Here is a 25292-nt window from a genome sequence, read left to right on the forward strand (position 1 = left end):
AAACAAAAAATCTTGAATACAGTTCTCATAATTCATGTGTGAAAGAGTTAATTTATCATGGATTATGATGCTTGCGGATGATATTGTGATCTGCGTTGAGAACGGAGCAGGTGGAGGAAAACCTGAAGAGGTGGAGGTATGCACTGGCAAGATGAGGAATGAAAGTCTGGATACATGTATGAGAATGAAAAGGATGGAGGTGAAACAGTGAGGATGCAAGGTGTCATAGTGAAGAAAGTGAAGTATTTAAGGTCAGCTGTTCAGCAATGTGGAGGTTGGAGGTGAAGAGGAGAGTGCAGGCAGGACGGAATGGGTGTAGAAAAGTGTCAAGAGTGATGTGTGACAAAAGAACATCTCCAAAAATTAAAGGAAAGGTGTACAGGACAGTAGAGAGACAAGTGATGTTGTACAGTTTATAGACATCTGCACTGACCAAAAGACAGGCGGCAGAGCTGAAGATGTTGAGGACAGACATGATGAGGAATGAGCACGTCAGAGGGACAGCTCAGGCTGGACATTCTGGAGACAAAGTAAGGGAGGTCAGACTGAGATGGTTCAGATATGTGCAGACTAGGAGTGGTGGTGTTAGTTGATTGATGATGAAGATGGAGCTACCAGGCAGGAGGCAAAGAGGAAGACTGAAGAGGAGATTTATGGATGTGGTGAAGGAGGACATACAGGTGGTTGGTGTGAAAGATGAAGATGCAGGAGGCAGGGTCAGATGGAAGCAGATGATTTGATGTGGTGACAAAGAGGAGATGCCAAAAGTTGTTGTAGTAACAGCAAAATATCTGCTTTACATTGCTCAACATATTTACTAATTTATAAAACACGTTCAAGGGTTATTTATCTATTTGTTTGTTTGTCAGCACAATTAAGTAAAAGCAAGAAAAAGAAATGAAAGATACAGTAAACGATGCAAGAGAGGCAAAAAAACCAAACAAACAAAAAAAAAACCACAAGGTTTATAAAAACATCTCTCCCAAGGAAGCATAGAACAAGACAAGAAGCAAAGAAGATATAAATAAATGAATGACAAGAAATAAAATAACATAAAATAAAATAACAAAGGAATTTTTGAGATATAATCAATGTATGTGAAGTGCTCTTTGACTATATATAGATGTCAGAGTAAGATTTATTACCTACCCAAACAATAAACATTTACTCTGAAAACAACAAATCATGCTGAGAGTAAAGAAAACCAAAAATACCATACTTAGTTCTATACAGACTTGAAACAGAAAGACTGGGAGAAATGACACCCAGGTGTTGGAGAGAATTCCACAGTTCAGCACCACAGAGAAACTGACCCCTTGTAGTCACACCAATCTCATACATCTGCAGTAAGTGAACACGTTCTGATATATTGACAGATTTTTTTAATGTGGCCAATATGAAATGTAGAATTGCAGTGTAGAACCCCAAAAGCAGTGGTGCTGGACAAATTCAGGTCTTTTCCTCAGTGAAAGTACTAACAACACAGTACAGTGTTAATATTCAACCACAAGTAAAAGTATATAAACCTTACCCTTTAGTAAAAACATATACTATTAAGTAGTCATTGTACAGTGATCCCTGTCAGTGTATATAAAGTATTTTGATTAATTTCAACGTTAATTTTCAGTGCTTTTCAACAAAATTATAGTATTTTTGACTCCCTACAGTGGAGAGTTGTGATGAATCTTAATTTAAAGCTAAAGAAAAGTCACAACAGTTCTTATCTGACTGTTCAGACTGAAATCCCACTGCAAACGGACAGATCTGAGGCACAAATTAGGGAAAGATCCAATTTAGTCCCTTTTTACTTCCATTCTGAACACAGCCTCTGTTTTAAATAAACTTTGTTATTGTTACTGTTACGTATTCAGATTCTTTTACTTGACTGTCATCAGCGGGTATATAGTACTTATCTCTCATGGCACAGTTGGCTGGTGGTTAAAAAGTGCAGCCTAGTTTCCACTTCCTGTGTGCAGTAGTCGTACACTCTGTCTTCTCTACTGATCCAGTTCTGCCTGTAGTGGCCTCTCTTCACATCGAGGCTGTGTTCACCTAGTTTTCCCTTGGTTACAGCAGTTAATAATCAACCACTGACTATTCTGTATTTAGGACCAAACAAACATTATTCATCTGGTTTTCAAAGTGTGTCTTGTGCAACATGGTTCATGTGTTTTTGTTTTTTTGTTGTTTTTTTTTACAAAGTTTTCTGTCTGGAGGCTCTGTTTCTGAACATGCAGTCCCATGCACAGCCAATTGGCTGCGAGGGATTCTGTCTAGGATTTCTCTCTGTAGCCCTGGGTTTTGTATCCTCTTTCTTTGATGATAACAATTAAAGGCTCTCTTGTCAAATCTAGCCACAAAATGCTGACGTTTCGTTGTGACCCAGGGCACTAGTGGGTCAGCTGTCTCAGCAAAGTCTGCAGACAGCCCCTCCTGCGTCTACAGTGCAATTTTACATGTTATGTTCTACTGAGGAGGAGCGGTATTAACAGGTTATATTAGAATCTGTTGAAAGTAGATTTTTTTAAAAATTCTAAAATCAGTTACACACAATATCATCAATAGGCCAACCATCCTCTAATAGTATGGAATTGGTTTGTCAAGTGCCTGCAATAATGAAAGCCATTATTTATAGTGTTTTTTAAAATACTGGAAAAGTGCTAGTATTATATGAGGATATCTAATCACAAACATGAGGAAAATTAAACAAAACCAAATTAATTTAACAAATTAAGTCAACAAGAGCACCATAAGGGGGAGAAAGTGATGACAACGACACAACATAGTATAACAATAATATACAATATACAATACAAATAATTTTTTTATGGCGATATGTTAATATTGCCATTAAAAAATGCTTGCTTCGACCTCAGACACCCCCCACTCCCCCAACCCCCTTCTGCAGAGCTTGATGATAGGTTTATCATTTGAATCAGGTGTGTTGGAAGAGGGACATATCTAAAACATGCAGGATAGTGGCTCTCGAGGACCAGGGGTGCTGACCCCTGTACTAGCTGATGCTAGTAAATATACTTCCATCCAAAGAGTAAAACTGAGTAAAATTGTTTTATATGTATTTCTATATCAATAGAAAAATTGTCTAATACTGTTATTATTATTTAAAAAAAACCCAAAACATTAAAATGCAAAAGATGGCTTTTCTCATCAGTCTTTCATTAAATCCTTAAGTTTATTGTAGGGTCTATTTTTAGGATCAGTATGGCTTTCAGCATTGAAGTGGTGGGGCCCAAAGTGACTTTTTTTTCATGGGGCCCCAAATCCCTGGCAGCACACCTGCAAGTCATTGATTTTCTGGTCTTTGGTGGGTCAGTTGTCTCACCATGTGTCCAGAGACAGCCCCTCCTGTATCTAAGGGCATTTTTACAGAATAGTAACCTCTACTTTATTTGAGGTTGGGTTATGTTGCAGTTTTAGAAGGTATAAAAAGTTTTAGCATTATATGAGGAAATTTATTCACAATCTATTCACTGTTTTTATGTCTTCTTAATCTAGTCTTGTATTTCTAGTCTATAATTTTTGCTCTTCAATCTTCAGTACGACACTGTTTTTAATTGAACAGCTGCTTTATGTCTTTATCTATTCTTATATTTTACTTTATTATTTGTATATTTTTAAAATTTTGGTTTTTTGTTTATGCCCCAGTGAATTCATGTTACTGACTTGACTTCTTCCCTGGAGTCTCTGTGCTTTATCGCCTCACAGGTTTTCCCAGGATTATCATAGGTTTTCCCAGGATCATCTCTGGACCTGCTGCTGTGGTCCTGCCTCTCTCCTGCCTTCATCGTCATCACTCACTTATCCATATAGTTATGATAGTGCTTATTATACAGTTCCATAGATGTTCTAGTTCAGTTATCTGTGCATCAACTGCATCCATGTGTCTCCCCCTACTTCCCCCCTTCTCCCCCTCTCCCCCAGTCTCTCTTTGTCTCTATCGCTCTCTCTTTTTCTCTTCCTTTACTCTCTCTCTTTAACCCCAACTGGTCAAGGCAGACGGCCATCCTTCAGGGGTCTGGGTCTGCTCCAGGTTTCTGCCTGTTAAAGGGAAGTTTTTCCTCACCACTGTCACCAGTTACAAGTGTTTGCTCCTGGAGGATTCTGTTGGGTTTCTGTAAAATGGCTTAGAGTCTGGTTTTGACCAACTCTATATGTAAAGTGTCATGAGATAACTTTTGTTATGATTTGGCGGTATATAAATAAAATTTGATTGATTGATTGATTGATTGATTGATTGATTGATTTTCCCCTGTAAGTCGCTTTGGAAAAAAGCATCTGCCAAATGCATAAATGTAATGTAATATAAATATGCATATTGAGGAAAATAAAATAAAATAAAATAAAATAAAATAAAATAAAATAAAATATAAATAAATAAATAAAATAAGCCTGGATCTTTGACTTTGCTTGTTAATGCAGACCCAGACAAACAGCTTCTAGGTAACTTGGTGACTTTACCCTAGTTTTCTTTCTGCTCTCTTTAATAAAATGCGTAATAAATCAGAATGGTGGTTTTTGGGCTCCATCCATCTCCATCTCTCTTCTAATGTCAGATATATTTTGCAGCAGGGTTCCTCCTCCTCCTCTTCCTCCTCCTCCTCCCAGTTCTGGGTCAGTCGTCTCCTCCAATCCCCGGGCCCTGCAGCTGGGTCCGCAGCGTAGCCCCGCCCCAGCCCCGTCCCCAGCCTCATTCTGGATTCGCTCCAGCATTATAAATCCATTGTCCGGCTCGGTCCTCCAGCTCTGCGGTCCGCTCCTCGTGTTCACTTACTAACATTTCAGCTCATCGTTGTGAAAAACTTTCGCAGTAACAATGAGGGAAATCGTGCACATCCAGGCTGGTCAGTGCGGTAACCAGATCGGTGCCAAGGTAAGAAAAAAAAAATCCTCTCATTCATAAATATGTTTTCATCTGACGGGTGAAAACGCCCCAGATTCTTTTTTTTTTTTTTTTAAATTTGATAATTCATAATGATAATAATGAGACTTTTTTTTTTTTTTTTTAATTAATTCTTAGAAGCATGAGGACAAAGGACTCAATGTGCATAAATAAATCCACACTTTTTAAATAAAACCCAACAAATATCAGAAAAATATCAGTGGTGAATTGTATTCCCAGGGTATTTAATTCAGTTTAATACTTTTCTGTGGAGTATTCTTGAGCATTGCGGTAACTGGTGGGTGGGTGTGGATCAACGGGCCCTACTCGCATAGAAATAACGGTATAACGGAGCTGTTGTGTTTCGTTTTGTTCGCACTACACCGGGCGTGTCTGGGTCTCCACAGTGGAGATTCAACTGACCTCAAGACATTGTCTGAGAAAAGAGGAGGAGGAAAAAAAAAATCAGCCCTATTCTTCACTTGTCAGAGCCCTTCAGTGTATTCTCCTGCACTCCTCTGGTTTCTTTGTCTCCCACAGGCTGATATGACTGGTATTTCAGACAATGAGATGGAGCCAGAATGGGAGGCCTGGATAATTTTTTTTTCCTCTCAAATGACTGATAGATCAATAGACTGTATTGATCACAATTTAATCTCTGCGGGCTGTAGATGCAGACTGTGCTGTCTCAGCTGGAGATAAGTGGAGATGAGGCAAGGGTGTGGCATGGATAATTGTCAAAGAAAAGATCCTCCTTTAAAAAAAAAACCCTGATGCTTCGTTTTTCTTACTGTCATCATCATAGTCTTTTAAACATTAAATCAACATATCCACTCCTTTAGTTGAATTTTAACACACATTGCAGTATATTCTACATAATACGACCCTCAGACATAACATGACAATACACACACCCACAGTCTAACACTAACATTTGTAGTTTTCTAGATGTCTTGTCGGCCTGTTATTATCCGCCTCTGATCATCTCCTTTTGTTTTACAACTGATCATTTGCTACAGACAGTGTGTGTTTAAGTGAGACATCTCAGACACACACAGGGACCTTACACTGGCAATATAATGCTCCTCTAAAAGCCTATTATCGACAACCCATATCAGCCTGTTAAGAGATATATCATTATAGATTTGATGCTCTACTGACAAAAAATTTAATGTCCAGTAAAGCAGTAAAGGCCAGTCTTTGTAATCAATGGCTTTCCTCTCCTAACCAAATTAGGGGTAGGGTGGGGGAGGAATGGAGGAAACAGCTGATGCACAGTGGGTGAAGTCATTGGATTCTCGATTGACTTAATGTGCAATTGCTGCCAGTGTCTTAGTAGAGTAATAGGAAAAAGACATAAAGGCATATTAACTGTTATGTATACTTTTGACCATTTAACAGCTGCACCAAATATTATCAACTGTTTTCTACTCTACCTTTAAAATCTTTTTTCTTTTTCTAATCAACAATCTTGTGCTTAATACCAGTAGGCTTATATTGCCTTTTGAAGCGTGCAGAGCTATTTGCATCTTTGTTTGAGCTTAGAATGAGGTTAAAGTATCTACCAGTGGTCCAACAGTGAGGGCACTCATTTGTTTCCATTCCCGCAGGACTCATTGACTCAGATGTCCAGTGGATATGATTGACAGAATTGCTGAAGGACTGCATTGTTGTGAATTAGGTCAGGGTGTGGCATTGCTTTCCTGCTTATTGTCCTCATTCTTTCACTATGATTGTTTTCAGTCTTTACCAATACACAGCTATTGCTTGCTGTCAAATATCTGTAATTTTGGAGTCTCTAATAGGCTTTTTTTAAACAACAGTGTCCTTCCCCTTTGTTCTTATTTGGCTGTGGTCTACTTAACATTAAGGTCACTTAGTTCATTGTTGTTTTACATGGTTTAATTCAAACGTCATGATATTTGTTCATGGCTAACTCCCAATCTCTTAAGTACTGAGCTTCAATACAGCCAGCTTATCCAGATTACTCTAAATCCTACTTTTGCTGCTGTTAGCAGAAAATCAGACTGTATAAAAAGGGAAAAAATGTCTTAGCTGGGAGATATCAGAAAAATATGTGCATGCGAACAGCAGTCAGGCATGAGGATTTAATGCAAGCATAAACTGTTAAAGATCCATGCATGGTCTTTAAAGAGTGAACAAGACACGAATACAGAACTGAATATAATCAGCTTCTTCAGTGTGATGTGACTGCCAGAGTGTATTTTCAGTTTTGCCTCTGGAGGGACTCAGTAGCCCCTTTGTGCCTCCTCCTTTGCATTTCACATCTGAAAGAGTAGCATTCTGCTTTGTCATCAGCCAGTGACTATGGAAATATTAACATCTGCATTGTATCAAATGGGTTGAAATATATCTTGAGTGAAATAGTGGAAAATTTCTGTCATTGTCATCAGACTTCAGAAATGCAGACCCAGAACTGTTTTTCTCATTTCAAAGTCCCTGTTCCTTTCAACCGCATTGCTAATGGGTGCATGCAGACATTTATTGCAAGTAACTGTCATATGATACCTTCCATTTTGTGTCTGCAGTTCTGGGAAGTGATCAGCGACGAGCATGGCATTGATCCCACAGGGACCTATCACGGAGACAGTGACCTGCAGCTGGACAGGATCAGTGTTTACTACAATGAGGCTACAGGTTAGCTGGTTACCCACAATCTGGCTTGGACATAAACAGCCCATTAGATAATAATCTGTTCATACTGAAGTGTAACTTTGGTCATGTTATTTTTCATCATGCATGGATTTTCACACTTGATACTGAATAGGATCCAAGAATGTGGTTTCCTGCATTATTAAGCTGGTTTGCTCTCTCTCTCTTCCTCTCTCTCTCTTTTCTCTCTCTATCTACTCTGTTTTTTTTTTTTCTGGTGGAGGAGGTAAATATGTGCCTCGTGCCATTCTGGTGGACTTGGAGCCCGGCACCATGGACTCTGTGAGGTCTGGGCCCTTTGGCCAGATCTTTAGGCCTGACAATTTTGTATTTGGTAGGTGGATTAAGGTTTTTCAGATGTTAGTCCTTGAATTAAACCTTAAATGAATGGGGAGGAAATGATGGTTCATGTGTGCATCCTTCTTCCCTTCAGGTCAGAGTGGTGCTGGAAACAACTGGGCCAAGGGTCACTACACAGAGGGAGCTGAGTTGGTGGACTCAGTCCTAGATGTGGTCCGCAAAGAGTCAGAAAGCTGTGACTGCCTTCAGGGCTTCCAGCTCACTCACTCTCTTGGTGGTGGAACTGGATCTGGTATGGGAACCCTGCTCATCAGTAAAATCCGTGAGGAGTACCCTGACCGTATCATGAACACTTTCAGTGTGGTGCCTTCCCCCAAGGTAACAAACCCTTGTGACAGAGCATGATAATTTATCTATTTAATTATAGTTTCTCTTGCCTAAGGTTTGTGTCTTCTAAAATCATGGGACTGAAAAATTATCCTTTCTGTGTGTTTCCCTCCTCAGGTGTCAGACACAGTGGTTGAGCCATACAATGCCACCCTGTCTGTCCACCAGCTTGTAGAGAACACAGATGAAACCTACTGCATTGACAACGAAGCACTGTATGACATCTGTTTCCGCACTCTCAAACTTACCACACCCACCTATGGAGACCTTAACCACTTGGTGTCTGCTACTATGAGTGGGGTCACCACTTGCCTACGCTTCCCGGGTCAGCTCAATGCTGATCTCCGTAAACTAGCTGTCAACATGGTGCCTTTCCCCCGTTTGCACTTCTTCATGCCTGGTTTTGCCCCTCTGACCAGCAGAGGCAGCCAGCAGTACCGTGCACTCACAGTTCCCGAGCTCACCCAGCAAGTGTTTGACGCCAAGAACATGATGGCAGCATGTGACCCACGTCATGGTCGCTACCTGACCGTCGCCGCTGTGTTCCGTGGACGCATGTCCATGAAGGAGGTTGACGAGCAGATGCTCAATGTGCAGAACAAGAACAGCAGCTACTTTGTTGAATGGATCCCCAACAATGTCAAGACCGCAGTCTGTGACATTCCTCCCCGTGGCCTCAAGATGGCAGTCACTTTCATCGGCAACAGCACAGCCATCCAGGAGCTGTTCAAACGTATCTCCGAGCAGTTCACAGCTATGTTCCGCCGTAAGGCCTTCTTGCATTGGTACACTGGTGAAGGTATGGATGAGATGGAGTTCACTGAGGCTGAGAGCAACATGAATGATCTAGTGTCTGAGTACCAGCAGTACCAGGATGCCACCGCTGAGGAGGAGGGTGAATTTGAGGAGGAGGCTGAAGAGGATGCGTGAAGATAAAGATGTAAGGTCAAGACAACAATGCCAAAACGAAAAATAATCAAGGATCACCCACAACAAGAAACAAACATAGTGTCAGGAGCAATGCTAGAATTAAACTTTAGAATACATTAGATATCCATTGTCAGTAACTTCGAATAAAGTTGTCGAACGAAAACTTGCTTTCCGTCTTCATTTATTGCTTCTCATTAATTAAATAATCTCTTACTACCAATAAAGTAAAATGAGCTGTCAGCCCATGCATATGTTAATTCAATTAGACCTTTTGGGGCTTGGTAATGCAATCATAAATTGTTTCCTGCTGCTATTAAAAAATAAGTGCACTGCTGAATTTTGTTACACATACAATATTTGGAGTCTTTCTTCAACATCTAAAATGGCTCAGTGACATCAAGGTATCCTTAGAGTATACATGCAAGAATCAGATATGGGTACTGTAACATAAGTATAACTAGTGGGTTGATCCGTGTTGACAGTTCATTCCTATACTTTCTTAGTAAATTCCACTGACATTTTCAGTTGAATAACCTCAGCTGCCATGTCTGATTCTACACATGATTCTTCACATGAAATTGGACACCATGGCAATGTGGCCCTATTGTTTGTTTGTTTATTTCAAATAAAACATTAAAACCAAATCACAAAAAAGATTTATATAAAAAGAAAGGAAAACATTCAAAAAGGAATGGGATGAAGTTTACTTTATAATCTCTCGCCCCTTACCCCATCCTTACACCTATCCTAAATTCCCCTGCCAGATCCCATAAGTAACTCAAAAATCCAACACATATCAAACTAAATTCTGACTAAGCACAAAACACAAAAATGCTGTACATATCAAGGATAGACTCTGTCCATTTTGGAACAGCATTTCACATCAAAATAAACTCTGTCCCTTTTGTAGTAGTAATAATACCCATATCAAAAACAAAAATAAACTCTGTTCATGTCATAACAATAATACACATATTTAAAACAAGAATAAACTCTGTCTATTTCATAACAATAATACACATATTAAAAACAAAAATAAACTATTTGTTTCAGTAATACACAAATCAAAATAAACTATCCATTTCTTAGCAGTAATATACAGGGTGTCCCATAAGTCTCCATACATAGGAAAAATAAATGTTTCTTGACATAAACCATTTTTATTTATATAATATGCTCTATATGACTGCCATTTTGTCAGGAACACATTTCAATGCGTGTCCTCCACTGCTGAAGAACTATAAAGAAGAAATATAAAGAAATACAGGGTGGGGAAGCAAAATTTACAATATTTTAGGTAGGGATTAAAAGACAGTGTATGACCAATTAGTTTATTGAAAGTCATGAGAATTTAAATCTTCAAATCATATTTTACTGCATTTCTAACGGTCTTGTTGTCTACCTCAAGTTCAATTGCCATTTTTCTCATGGATTTGGTTGGATCCTTTAGGATTTTGGATTTGATAGCTTTAATAAAAGCTTTGGTACGTTTTTTGTTGCTTCCTCCACTTCCAGACTTTCTGGTAATAGTTTTGCTCATAGTCATTCTCTTCTTTCCATTATAAACAGTCTTTATGGACACTCCAACTATTTTTGAAATCTCCTTTGGTGTGACGAGTGCATTCAGCAAATCACACACTCTTTGACATTTGCTTTCCTGATTACTCATATGGGCAAAAGTTTCTGAAAAGGTATGGATAATAGTGTTAGGTATGATTATGACATCAGTATATGTTTGGTTTCAAAACAATTGACGTAGTGCCTGCTGAGAAAAAACAACTAAATGTTCATTGTAAATTTTGCTTCCCCACCCTGTACATGTTAGAACCATATATGTATGGAATGTATTATGTCTCTTATGTATGGAGACTTATGGGACACCCTGTATTTATCAAAAATAAACTCTGTCCCTTTCATGACAATAATACAAAAATCAAAATAAACTGGTCATTTCTTAGCAGTGATATACATATCAAAAATAAACTCTATCCATTTCATAACAATAATACACATATCAAAAACAAAAATAACTGTTCATTTCACAACAGTAATACACAAATCAGAATAAACTATCCATTTCTTAGCAGTGATATACATATCAAAAATAAACTCTATCCATTTCATAACAATAATATATGTATCAAAAACAAAAATAACTCTGTTCATTTCACAACAGTAATACACAGATCAGAATAAACTATCCATTTCTTAGCAGTGATATACATATCAAAAATAAACTTGACCCTTTTATAACAATAACACAAAAATCTAAATAAACTATCCATTTCTTAGCAGTAATATACATATCGAAAATGAGCTCTGTCCATTTTGTCATATTTACTCAACATTTTGGATTTGATTGTCTTTTTAAATGGGTTATTTGATTTAATTGCTTTTGTTTCATCATTTAAGTTGTTCCATAAGTTGATTCCCTTCACAGAGATACAACCTTCGATCATCCTGAATCCTGTTTTTTTGAAGATGTGTAATCCTTTTAGACTCTAGTGACTTTTCCTTTTTTGAAATTTGTTTATCTGTTGCTAGGTAACCCACTTCAATTCAATGATTCTATGATTCTGGGCAAGGCTATTGTATTCCAGAATTGCTAATATCTTCAAAAATACTGGTCCTAACAACTTGCCATTTTCGCTAGACTTGCCCTTGACCAAAAATACCTTAGTATACCAAACTGCAGCAGTTAGCTCTTTCCAGATTTTGTGTGATGCCTGAGACACACACACACAGAGTCCACTTCCCTTTTATAATATAGATATTTAGACTAGAATGCAGATCTGTTATAATTAGAGGCATGAAGTGACCTACACTACGTATGTCCACAACTGTGGTAATGGGCATGTGACACCCATGAACATACTTCTTCTTGTACAATCACTGCTTCAATACTCTTAACAGCTCAATATAGCAGAGCACACATAGAATCCATATATTCATATAATTTAATATCAAGTCAGTTAAAATATTTTCAGGAATATATGCTATGAAACAGCTTTCTGCATTAATACTGTGTGATTTTCTTTTAAAAATCTTGGGGAAAGTGCTTTCCTACATAGAAATGTGTGATGCTTCTCATGTATTCTCTGACATCACCACTGACTGCTAATATTTCACAGTAAAAGACATTTGGGAGTTACAGCAGCCTATGTGCTAAGGTGACTTGCAAGTCAGTGTTTGTAAATGCAGTTGATCTAAGCGTTACAACATCATTTATATAGCCATGCGTTGGGGTCGTACAGAGGTAAACATCAATATATAGTCTGCTGGTGGTCAGTATATTATGAGGGCTTAACTTCATGCTCCATGGTAATAAAAAAAAATCGGTTAAATTGTATCATATGGCCCATTATTATACTTTATGCAATGTACACGCCAGAAGTTAATGAAATAAGACACACAGATAGTTTGAAACAGAATTACTCCATCTAGTTTTTGTGAAAGACTACTACTCGGATATACGGCGCGAAAAAGTAACAACGTAATTATTTTTTCGCCCAATGAAATTCGTGCTAAAGTCTAAATGTTCAATGGAAGAAGACATTTCTATCAGCGACGGTTAAACTGACCAATCACGTTTAATTAAAACGCCTCCAGAAGGCGTGGCCAATCCTCACTAGGAAGTGCGTGAACGTTTTTATTTATCTCGACCGAACAAGGCCAGGCGTGAGGAGGTGGGTTTCACATCACAGTACACCTGTATAGAAAAGCTTACTTCAGCCTAAGCGAAGGACAGACACACTATTCACCCACTGTTCCGTTAAATGCTACGTATAGATCTTCAACTAACTTCATCTTGTGTTCGTATACACTTGCTCTATACTTTTCAACATACTTTCCCTCAGTTATTTTCTTCTGCAGTATAGCAAATATTTTTGAATGGCAATCATATGTCTCATTCATAAAGAAGTAGAAAATATATAATTTAATTCTGAGATTAACGGTTAATTTCTCGGTTTATTTTTACTGACGGAAGTTAGAATTGTATGTTGATGTGGTTTTTGACGGTTGTAAATGCAAACGATCAGTCAACGTCTTGTCAGTGTTTCCTGACATTAGTTCAGGAACTGATTCAGGAAAGGATACAACAACATTTTGGGTAATTCAATGACATGAAGAGCACAGCAGCTACATGAGCCATCACTTAGCATTTATGCTAACCTTATGTGTCTGGACTTGTCTACAAACTAACGACATCCAGTTTATGCTAACAGGTGAAATAAGATGGTAATGCTGTATCTTAAATGATCATTTCTCTGTTCGTGGACAGTCATCTTGGTTTGCATTGAGTGAGGAATGGATGCAACTCAGATGATTTGTGACTCCCACCTGGAGTCAGATGAGGAAGAGAGTGGAAATAACAGAGGACATCCACTGGCTAAACTGTGCATCTTAAAGAATGAACATGTCCCTGAGGCAGGTGAGTGCATAATCTCAGCGGTTATTGTGTGAAATATATCAGATGTTTTTTGTTTTGTACTACACATCATGGTCTTGCATGAATATGCTTCTTATGGTGGACTGTCTTTGCCATCCAGAATTTCCCCTCTTTTTGGGAGATAATGTGCTTGGTCGTGACCCCAGCACCTGCACCCTGCCCTTGCTTGCACCCTCAGTATCCAAGCAACATGTTACAATCTCCCTCTCTGTCTACCGGACAAGAGGTCATCAGAGTGAAGTTGAAGCACTGGTTTGGGACCATGGGAGCCTCAATGGGACCCGTAAAGGTCGCTTAAAGCTGACTTCTAATGTTCGCTATGCTCTTAGTGAAGGTGACAGTTTAGTACTAGCAGACATCCCATGTCAGTATGTCACCTGTGCTGCTGATACACTGTCTTCTCAAAGGGACCTGAGGACTCCTGTGAGCAGGAATTCAGGGGTAAAAAACAGGTTGCCTGATGCCTCAAGTGAAAACAGAAGTGACTCAGGTATAGGTAGTGAGAAAAGTGTCAATGGTAGCACAAAGGCAAGGGTGCTGTTACCTGATCTAGAGGACACAAGAAGGACTCCTGTCAAAACTAGTTGCTTGTCCTTTGAACAAACTCCAATCCAGCCTCAGGGGAGTCTAGTACCAGACTCTGACTCAGACTCAGATGGAGAGAGACGGACAGGAGGAGACAGAAAGCGCAAGATTGTAGGTATGTCAATTAAATTGGTACGTATAAAAATGGAGCCATGTTTGCTTTACCATGATCTCCTGAAGTGGATTTTATTATCTCTTGCAGTGTCTGATTCTGACTTCTACAAATCCAGTCCTACCTGTTCTACATTCTTGAGTCCAACAAATAAAATTGTCCCTGAAAGGTATTTTTGCAAAGTCTTACCTCTTGCTTTTTTACATATATGTTGGACAACATGTTGAAAAGGTCATGTGACAGTGTTTTTAATCACAATTATGATCTATGATTTTTATACAGATCTTTGATTACTGTTATAGAATGTACTTTAGCGTACAGACTGACAAGAAACAGATGATAGATTTCACATTTTAGACACTTAATACACAATATTAGTTAAAAAGGTAGAACTATCACCCTTTGTGATCCTCAGATATAATGAAAGCTTGTACTTCTATGCAGCTTATTTGTTTTTATATATTTGTTTGCACTGTTTTATAGTGAGGATGAAAGTTCCATCACACCCCCTTCCTCAACTAAAAATAGGCCATGCAGACATGTCAGCTTCAGTACGGAGGAGACAGACATGAATGTGGCACGACAGCAGCTACAGGAAAAAAAGTCACTTGTGATTATGGGTGACAGTGAAGAGGAGGAAGGAAGGAAGGAAGAAAGAGCAACACCAGGAACAAAGCCTGACAAAAGTGGACAACCAATGCCAGTGAACCAGGAAAGCAGTGCCAGTCTTGCAGTAGGAGATAAATTGCCTGTCTTTACACCAGGACTGTCTACAGATGTGATAGCTCCATTTAATATGGACAGTGACACTGATGTGGAGGAAGAGGAGGAAAGGGTGGCTGTAGCTTCTGTGACCTTGAACACAAATAAACAAGATGACCAACCTCCAAGTACTGTCCAGTTTACCATAGATAGTGATACAGATGTTGATGAAGACGGTGGCGCTTTAGTCAGCGGGCCCAAATCTGCACTTTTATCTGATGACGCCACCAAACCTCCTGTTCATGTTATTCAGCCACAGGGCATCAGCATGGACAGTGACACTGATGTGGATGATGATGGTGATGATAATGTGTCAAAGGCTGCTAAGACAGCAAAACCCACATCATCTCAGGCTGCACACACAGCCAACTCTGCCCTTGTAACACAGCCAGAAGATTTCCACCTAGACAGTGACACAGATGTTGATGAGGATGAAGAAAAGGAATGTGGAACAAATGTTATATGCTCTACAACAAATGAGACATCTGCTGGATTAGATTTAGCGCCAACTGGGCCTGAATCCATGCCTTTTGCTCCTCACAGTCTGCATCTTGACAGTGATACAGATGATGAAGGGATACCTGGCCCTGCTCTCATTGAACAACTGGTGGAGTCTGACGGTAGACATACCAGTACAGGTGCAGGAGCTGATCTAGAGGTTCTGTCTAGCTGTCACACAGATATGGAAAATGAGTCTCTTCTGGTCATACCTGTTGCTATCACAACGCTGTCTGCCACTTCGGCAGCTGCTACTCAGTCAGATTCTGATGCAGACACAGATGTGGATGAATCCAGCATGCCGCCTGATGGTAATGGGAACAATCCAGCAGACCACAGGCTGAACAGTGATATGGATGTGGAGGATAGGGAAGCAGGTGGTGATCAGATCCCTGACCTATGCAGAGAACAGACACCTTTGTTGCCAGTTCCTCTACTGCAGAAATGCTCTACTCCTGTACAACAGTCAGGTAATCAACCAATCAATCTTTAACTGAAATAAAGGATGATTCACATGTTTAGTTGTATTAATATGTAATAGCTTTATGATAGATAATTAGCTGAACTATTTCGAAATAAGGGTCTCTTAATCAAAAAATGAAAAAAGTGTAGGTAAAGTAGCTTGAGATCATGTTTCACCATCACTGCTGATTAAAATCTATGTGTAAATTATGAATGACAACCACATAATGTGTGTGTATTTATTTATTTATTTATTACGTGTAATGCCATCATATTATTTCATTTTAATGAACACTAAATGTTAATGTTAGTCAAAGGACATGACACCACTGACAGCTGACCAAATGAAACAGGCCCACAGGCCGTAAGATTGAAGAAAATGACAGATTTTTCTCAATGTGAACATTGGTGGAAAGGTTTCATGTAATGTGAAGTCACGTAAAGTAACAGAAATTATACGAGGTACTGTATATGGGTTTGTTTTAGATATTCACGTAAATGTCCATATGAAATGGCTTGTGGAGTGCTATATTTTCATGCATAGGTGCGCTATAAACAGAAATCTAGGTAGCTCTGCAGCTCAGTCCACTCCGATTGGTCAACTCTACCTGTGTTGCAATGACCCAATAACGACCCTTAACTGCTAGGTAGCTCATAGTTCCCCCTGCAAGTAACATAAAAGTTTAAGACAGCATTTCATTTAATGCACAGTTAGTATATGAACTGCAAGAAGACTCCTCATTATAATGTTCAATTTAATCATAATCTCTAAAATACTATTAAAAATGAATAGCTTATACATATCAATTCTTCTTATCAAATATTGTATTATGGGAAATTAAATCATTAAATGCTACATGTTGTGATAATAAAAGAGACAGGCATGTTTAATGTAAAATCTTAAATTTGACATTTTGACTTGCATTTTTTCCAGAAGTAGAGGAGCTGGAGACACAACCTTTTGCAAGCCCATCATCAGGGCCATTTAGATGTGAGTAAATGACTGAAATACTGTTTCCTATTAACAACCCAGTCAAATGTTAATTTTCTTCCCAACAAGGTGTCAAAATATGTTATGTAATATTTTAACTATTTTAACTTGTCTTGTTTGTCGTTTAGATCCCCCACCTGGGAGACCTGCTGCATTTTCTTTGTCCTCAGACAGCCAAGAGGAGGACTTTACAGTAGCAGAGACACAGTCCTTCATTCTTCAGCACAGAGATCGTCAAAAATGTTCTCCAGATGACCCCACCCAGACATCTGGCTTTGAGTCTTCTGTTAATAAAAAGGATGGCTCATCCAGCACAGGAAGGACTTTCCAACTGGGACTGTCGGATAGCAGCCACCTGCAGTGTCAGGTGCAGGCTCTGGCAATGGACAGCACTCAGCCCTTCAGTGTCACTGGGGATGAGGGTGTGCATTTTGAGGAAACACAACCATATGCAGATATCATGACTGCAGACCAAACCTCTGGAGAAAATAAGTCATACTTGGAGGCTACCCAGGCTTATGAAGGGGAAGTTGGATGTTCAATAGGAACAGAGAAGGAATTACATGTAGACTTAGCCTTACAAGCAACACAGGCATATATTCCTGAGCCATACAGTGATGCAGAGGAAGAAACAGCAGATGAAACTCAACCTTCAGAACCGTCCACCTCATCCACCCTTGCTATGGCAGAAACCCAATTAATGCCTGTTCTTGGGGTAGAACATAGTCCAACAGAGGATGATCGATTATCTTCTGTACCACAGTTTGCAACAGAAGAGGAGGAGGAGCAAGGGGAAGAGGCTCCACGTGAACAGAGGCAGATTGAAGTTCTGTCCATAACAGAAATGCAGCCTGTAAGCATCAGTAAAGAGGAAAGTGAGGATGAGGACTCACTTCCAGTTTTAAGAAAGCGAAAAGCAAAACAACTTGGACCTGAAGAAGAAGAGACACAGACAAGTGTTAATTCAGATCTTTCTGCTGCAGAGACACAGCCCATGTGCATCAGTAATATTGAGGAAAGTGATGATAAGGATTCACTTCCAACTTTACAAAAGAGAAAAGCAAAACAACTTGGACCTGAAGAAGAGGAGACGCAGACGACTGTTAATTCAGATCTTTCTGTTGCAGAGATACAACCCACGTGCATCAGTAGGTGTGAGGAAAGTGATGATGAGGACTCATTTCCAGGGCCCAGAAAAAGAAAAGCAAAGCCACTACAACATAAAGATGAGGACACTCAGTCACTCACAAATTCTGAGGTTTCTGCTATTCATCCTCTGCCAGTGGAAACAAAGCCATGTGTGCCACTTCAAGAAGAACAGGTGATTCAATATGAAGCTGGAGTCAGTGGTGTAAATAAAGAAGACACAAATAGAGTTTTAAATCCTGTACCTGAAACTCAGCCCATGTGCATGAGTAATTATGAAGAAAGTGATGATGAGGATTCAATTCCAATTTTAAGAAGGAGAAAAGCAAAGCAACTTGAACCTGCAGAAGAAGAGACGCAGGCACTTGTAACTCCTGAGCTCTCTGTTGCTGAAACCCAGCCCATGGATACAGGTGAGGATGGGGAAAGTGATGAAGACTCAATTCCAGGCCCTAGAAAAAGAAAAGCAAAGCCACTACAACATAAGGATGAGGACACACAACCGCTCACAAATTCAGAGGCTTCTGCGATTGATTCTCAACCAGTAGAAATGAAATCTTGTGAGCAGCTTCAGAAAGGAAAGGCAAGACAACCTGATGTTGGGCCCAGTGGAGGAAGTGAAGAAGAGACACACAGAGTTGTAAATCCTGTTGCTGAAACTCAGCCCATGTGCATCAGTAATTATAATGAAAGTAATGCTAAGGGCTCCGAGAGAAAAGCAAAGCAACTTCTAGCTGACGAAGAGGAGACACAGGCAGTTGTAACTCCTGAGCTTTCTGCAGCTGAAACCCAGCCCATTGGTTCAAATGAAGGTGTGGAAGGTGATGATGAAGACTCAACTTCAGGCCCCAGGAAAAGAAAAGCAAAAGTTGGTTCTGAGGCTTCTGCTTATAATACTCAAAACCCAGCAAAAGATTCTCTACAGCGTCAGAGTAATGAAGAGATGCAATCTGAAGCTGGAACCAGTGGAGTGAAGGGTAGAAATAGAAGAGGAGCAAGGACAAGATTAAGAGAAGATGAGGAGGAAGAGGCTGAGTGTTCAGAGCCTCCAAAGAAGCAAACAAGTGGGAAGAGAAAAACTTTACCAACTTCTAGAGGAAGAAGAGGGAAATCCAAGCCTGATGATGAGAGTGAGGAAGAGGAGGAAGCAGAGCAGGCTGCAGGGGCCAATTCCAAGACATACGAAAAAGGGAAAGAGAAAAGAAAACTGAAAGAACAGGAAAGAAAAGAGAGGGAAGAACAGGAGAGATTAAGACTTGAAGAAGAGAGAGCAGAAAAAGAGAGACCAGAGAAGGAAAAAAAAGAAACAAGAAGAAAAGGAAATGGCTGATGGGATACAAAAAGAAAAAGAGGAGCTGCTAGAAAGACAAAGAAAAGAAAAGGAGAGATTAGACAGAGAAGAGAAAGAAAGAAAGGAAAGGGAACAAAAAGTGCAAGAAGAAACAGACAGACTAGAAATGGCAAAGAGCGCAGAAGAAGAACAAAAGAGGCTTGAAGAGGAGAGAAAGGGGCAAGAACACCAGGTGAGACTGGAAATGCAGGAGAAGGAAAGGTTGGAAAAACAAAAACTCAATGAATCCCATGAAAACAAAGATGATGCCATTTCTGAAGCACCTGACAGAGGTCGAAGAACAACCAGAAGAACAGCTGCTGTTTTGTCTACAACAGAGTCTCAACAAGAATCCTCTAATGCAACCAGTGAAGATTGTCCAGCCAGGAGAACTAGATCTCGCTCCAACTCTTCCAACTCAGTTAGCTCAGAGAGGTCTGCTTCCAGCGCTAACACCCAAAAGAGCAGAGGAAGAGGCAGAGGTAAAGGCCAAGGAATAACGAGGACCAGTGAGCTTTTACAGAAAACTACAGCTAGAAGCAGCAACAGGAGGAGGACTGTGGCTACAGAGCCATCTGCTCAGACAGGAAAAACAGAACGAGTCAGTAATGATATTCCTTCACTAGGAGTCCTCTCCAAGTCCAACTCCTCCAACTCCCTCAACTCTGAAATTTCCAGCTGCAGCATGAACTCTCAGAGCAGAGGAAGAGGAGGCAGGCGACAAGGAAGAGGAAGGAAAACTGAGACTAAACCCGATTCTGTTCCTCCCATCAGCAGTCACAGTGATCAGCAATTGGTCCCGGAAGTTACAGCCAGAGGTAGAAAGAGCAGGGCATCTGAGTTACCACCTAATCAAGATGAAATAACGAGGACAAATGCCCAGCAGCCTGGTACCACCACAAGGGGGCGAGGAAGAGCTAGTGTAAATCACTCTGAACCTATAGCTGCAGATGAGGAAAACCTGTCAAATCCAGAGGAAGGATCTGTCAGTGATCCCTCATTTCTACGCCAAGGCAATGACAGGAGGAGAAAACAAAAAACTGAAACGTGTGAAACTGTAGAAACCCCCAAAGCACCTCCACTTTCTGATGGACACGATGCTGAGGAAAAAGGAAGAGGAAGAAAGAGAGATTTGGGGACTGATGCAGAGGAGGGTTCCAGCAGTAAAACTTCTAGAGGAAAGATAAAAGTCCAAAAAACAGATGAGAAAACTGAGAAAAAAGTTGATACAACCACAGGTCATGCCAAAAAGAATGCAAATGAATCTGGAGAGGAAGTGGAAAGGAAAGAAGACAGCAAGAAAGTGGATGAGGAAGTTGATGAGAAGGAAGCCAGGGGTCGGCCATCGAGGGTCCAAAGTAAGAGAAAAGAGAAGCAGGAAGAAAGTGGGATGGACACAGATGCAGAGGTGCAGCAGGTGAGTACTTCATGGAAAATATGAATACATAGGATGTTTTGATTGAAGTACATTACAGCTGAAACATTAATCAGATAAAATGGAAAGCTGTGCACTTTATCCAGGAGCTTGTTTGTATATTGTCAAAGACCCTAGTGCATTTCCGTCTGTGACTCTACTTTTTCATTACAATGTACAAAAACACATCTGAGACCGTCTGTTAGGCCCTTAGCAACAAGAGTACTCTGATGGTCTGTGCATTGCCATTAACAGATTAAATAAAGTGGTTTAGTGGTTGCACAGTCACTTTTGTTCTTGTTTTTCACTTGTCATTTCTTTTTCTCTTTTTTCATCTTTTTCCTTCTTATGTGTCTTCTCCGTCCATTAAACAGCCCCAGACACCACCCAGCAGTGTTTCCCGGAAGCGACAGTTAGCAACATTAGACTCCTCCCCGGTGGTGAAGACCCCTCGCTCTTCTTGTGCTTCTCCTGCGACCACTGGGCGATCAAGAGCTGCCAGTCAAGGCTTTAAGGTCTGTGTGTTTATGATATTTTTGCTCAGAAAGGATATTTGATTGGTGTATTTTAAACACTGACACTTTGATCCATTCAGCATAGTTAATGTCCACCAAGGAGACTTCAATGTCATTCCCTCTTTAAGTTCTATATCTTCTGTCAGCTCTGCTTTGTGTTCTATTTAATAAGTACTTGAGGGTACTTTTTAAATGATGCACACATGCAAAAGGATGAATAAAACAATTAAAACTCTGCATGATACAGCTCAATTTACTCATGTTAAAGGGAATAACATCAATCATGTTTTCCAAAATGTTTAACCCAGCTGGAGATGGATAATAAATTGTCAGCTAACATGGTTTTACAACCAACAAAGCAATAGTTTTGATCAGTCTGCCTAAAACCAGTGTGTGTGTGTGATTGTTACAGGTGCTGTTCACAGGGGTGGTGGACGATGCAGGGGAGAGGGTCTTATCCCGTTTAGGGGGTTGCATGGCGAAAACCGTGGCAGACATGAACTGTCTAGTGACAGATAAAGTACGCAGGACTGTCAAATTCCTGTGTGCTGTGGCTAAAGGAGTTCCCATTGTTACCACACAATGGCTGGAGAAGGTTTGTTGCATATCAGAGCAGCTCTAATTCCTGATAAATGAATGTGGTAGTACTACATGTGTACAGAGACAAACTTGAATCCAATCACTACTCAACTCCTCTCTTACTGTGTTTCAGAGTGGTAAAGCAGGGACCTTTCTGTCTCCCAGCGCTTATGTTGTGAAGGATCCGGAGCAGGAAAATAAGTTCAACTTCTGCCTGCAGGAGTCTCTGAGGATTGCCAGCAGTCAGCCTCTCTTCCTGGTACTCGAGCTCTCTCATCTCAGTGTTTCTTATTTGTTATATTCTGAGTGAGACATTGACACTGTCAGTGTGGCATTTCCCGTGATGGATAACACAAAGGTGTTGGATAATCCATGAGAACAGGAAGTCACAGATAGTGAGTTATGCATTATTGTCAGCTTTAAACAAAAACCCAGAAACATTTTTCAGCTGTAAACATGGCTTCTTACTAAGTGCAGTACAAGAGCATGGTGTTTATTGTGTGCCATTACACTGTGGCTTTTACTGTTAATGTACTGATTATCTTTTATGGGTGCTTAATAGAAGGAAGCTTACAGTAATGTTTCCATTTCTGCAATGGTCATCCTAGTCTGTGCTGATTCGTCAGAGCTGCAAAAGGATAGTTTGATATCATATATAACGCTGATCGTCCCAAAATAAGGCAACACTATACATTTGTAATACCAAAATCCATTACAAAGAGCCCTTATATTGATTTTCTAAATACGAGCAGAGAAAATATATTTGTTTGCATCTGTCTTACTGTGCCTTTTGTATTCCTTTCACTCCCTGTCTTTTAGGGATATGAGATCCATGTGACAAAGTCAGTGAAGCCAGAGCCAGTTCACATGAAAGATATTATTTCCTGCAGTGGAGCTACGTTTCTTCCCAAGATGCCCTCTTCTCATAAGGTATCAGCAAAACTTAAGACCCTCTCAGTGTTATCTCACATACAGTACATTGACATTGGATTGTTCTGAGTTACATGACAGCCCTCACTTCTTCTCTCCCAGCCCCAAACTGTAGTGGTTTCCTGCGAGGAGGACTGGCCTCTGTGTGGTCCGGCTGTCACGGTGTCTATCCCAGTTGTCACGGCTGAGTTCATTCTCACTGGGATCCTGCAGCAGAAAGTGGACTTTGAGACCCATAAGCTCTCTGGCCCTGCAGCTACTCTGCAACCTGCAGGAGGGAGAGGGAGGGGCCGAAAGAAGACCTAAACCTTCACACAGACACCTGCATCACTGGAGCTTGTCTTATCACCTGTAGATTCTCTTTAAAATCAGAGACCCGAGTTAACACTAGTGAGCCACCTGATCTTCTGTATGAAAGATCTGAAGAATGTATCAGTTTGAAGCGAACATATTTGCTGTGTTTACTTGTATGCTTGGGTTTTGGATGCACACTGATAGCGCCGGTGGAATGTTTTACTATGTTAATGTCAAATGTTTGAAGCTAATTTCCACATGTTTATGTGTAGCATCCTGTTTTGCAAAAGTGCTTAAAAGAAACGGAATATGAGCGGTACATTCAGGAGAGATACAGGGTAAAAATGTGTCTTGAATTTCCCAATGTGCTCTCACTATAGTCCTCTCTGAACTCTGTTTTTGCCTTTTAGTTGTTACAAAATGTGTATTTCAAAACTACAGAAACTACAAGTTATGTTGCTGCTAACTATTAACTGTCCTTAGCTGCCCATGCCACATCCATGTCCACACCACCTTCTCTTCCATCACAGGCTGTTTCTAATTGCAGATAATCTCTGTATTTTATATCTTCTCTTTCTGTAAATGCTTCGGACAACCAAGATTGAAGAGGGAGATGGTATAAATCATGTGTGGCAGGGATGTGTAACCAAAAGGATGTCTTTTAAAATCTATCAGCTTCCTTGGCCAGTGGATGAGAGAGCTTCCTGTTCTGATGAGAAGTGCATAGTAATCATGAACCTGTTGTTCCTGTATCTCCATTAACCACCACCTACTCCATTAATGCTTCAACCAATCCTATTATCTCCAGGGATGAGAGACATGATGTAGGCACCTGAATGCTGATGCTGCTTCTACATTAGTGGTAGAGTGTTTGTCCTTGACATCAGTTATCTTGTGTGCTCCTCCTTTTGCATACAACCTTCATGATATGTTCCCATGTCAAACAGTCTGCTGTCCAGGATTTACAGTCGGTCCTTTTCCTGACCCACTGTGAATCTGTATCAGTGCTCTTTTAAAAACTTGACACCATAGATTGTAACTTTGAATTTTAGAACTGTTAAATAGCTATAATCTTAACACCAAATTTGTGTTTGAACAAGATTGTAGAATGTGATGTGCCTGATTTATTGTTGAAAACATGTAATCTTTTCTATACTTGTAAACATGTATTTACATATGCAACCGCCAACTTTTGCATTTTGGTGATTCAGTGCTATGTATCACTTATGATGCTGACCTGATGTGGTTTTGTAATAAATGCCAACTTTAATTTGCATTTAAGTGTGGAAAAAAGTTCATTGGTAGTTCACTGGTGTCATATTCTACTTAACTTTCAGCCTCAAGTCAATCAGTGTTTTTACAGTCATCGTTCTTCACTTTGAAACCTCTTCAGAAGTAGTGATACGCTGGAGTCAGCTTACATACATCACAATTGAGTCATTTGTTTTTGCAGGGGATATATTCCCCATATGAGCCTCTCTGCTTCCCATAGTGTGTATTTTAAGTTTCAGCTCAAAATACCTCACAGATCATACTCTGTGTAATGTCTGTCTACATATGGTTTTCAGTCCTTCTCCATGCAGGCTGTGTCTGTTGTGTTAAATGTTAGGGATCTGCTGCTGATCATCCCCCTTTCCAGTCAGAGTTTTGAATACCGTTGTACAGACACCTTGCTAGGTCATGGCAGGGATCTACACACATATTTGAAGATTCTGCCACTGTCACACCTACTTAGAACATGTACAGAGAAGGAAAGGCAGCACGATGGTGCAGTTGTTAGTCTGGCACCTCCCAGCAAGAAGGTCCTGGGTTTGTCCAGCTGGGGTCTTTCTGTGTGGAGTTTAGATGTTTTTGTCATGTCTCTCTAGGTCAGGGGTGTCAAACTCATTTTGGTTTAGGAGCCATATTTAGCCCAATTTGATCTCAAGCGGGCCATACCAGTAAAATAATGACTTAATAACCTATAAATAATGACAAATCCAAGTTTTTCTTTTTGTTTTAGTACAAAAAACCCCAATTAAATTATGAAAATAT

At 40.0% G+C, this 25292-nt stretch overlaps 2 protein-coding genes across 3 annotated transcripts; both read left to right on the top strand.

Moving 5' to 3' along the window:
* The first annotated feature begins 4726 nt into the window (after positions 1 to 4726).
* On the top strand, positions 4727 to 9353 carry tubb5 (tubulin, beta 5). Of its 2 annotated transcripts, none has more exons than XM_030157441.1 (5): positions 4727 to 4891; positions 7450 to 7558; positions 7797 to 7907; positions 8007 to 8251; positions 8378 to 9353. In XM_030157441.1, exons 1-5 carry the CDS (start codon positions 4835 to 4837, stop codon positions 9188 to 9190), a joined length of 1335 nt encoding a protein of 444 aa, XP_030013301.1. In that variant the 5' UTR covers positions 4727 to 4834; the 3' UTR covers positions 9191 to 9353. The 2 variants fall into 2 exon arrangements, with proteins under 2 accessions (XP_030013301.1, XP_030013302.1); XM_030157442.1 differs by having other exon boundaries at positions 7800 to 7907.
* Positions 9354 to 13286: 3933 nt separating this feature from the next.
* On the top strand, positions 13287 to 24534 carry mdc1 (mediator of DNA damage checkpoint 1). Its single transcript, XM_030157440.1, is given in 12 exon segments — positions 13287 to 13622; positions 13741 to 14340; positions 14428 to 14506; positions 14821 to 16067; positions 16994 to 17050; positions 17179 to 19492; positions 19494 to 20943; positions 21315 to 21455; positions 21868 to 22050; positions 22168 to 22293; positions 22854 to 22964; positions 23067 to 24534. Coding segments are annotated over 12 exon segments (6636 nt in total). The 5' UTR covers positions 13287 to 13498; the 3' UTR covers positions 23271 to 24534.
* The last annotated feature ends 758 nt before the right edge of the window (positions 24535 to 25292 follow it).

The sequence above is a fragment of the Sphaeramia orbicularis genome, chromosome 16, assembly GCF_902148855.1.
Source record: "Sphaeramia orbicularis chromosome 16, fSphaOr1.1, whole genome shotgun sequence".
NCBI classification, from domain to species: domain Eukaryota; kingdom Metazoa; phylum Chordata; class Actinopteri; order Kurtiformes; family Apogonidae; genus Sphaeramia; species Sphaeramia orbicularis.

What these genes read in the sequence shown, in the direction of transcription:
- tubb5 (XM_030157441.1), top strand. Translation starts at nt 4,835, where the DNA reads ATGAGGGAAATCGTGCACATCCAGGCTGGTCAGTGCGGTAACCAGATC. An exon ending in GTAACCAGATCGGTGCCAAG is followed by an intron (nt 4,892 to 7,449) that starts GTAAGAAAAAAA and finishes TTGTGTCTGCAG; the next exon opens with TTCTGGGAAGTGATCAGCGA. An exon ending in GCCTGACAATTTTGTATTTG is followed by an intron (nt 7,908 to 8,006) that starts GTAGGTGGATTA and finishes TCTTCCCTTCAG; the next exon opens with GTCAGAGTGGTGCTGGAAAC.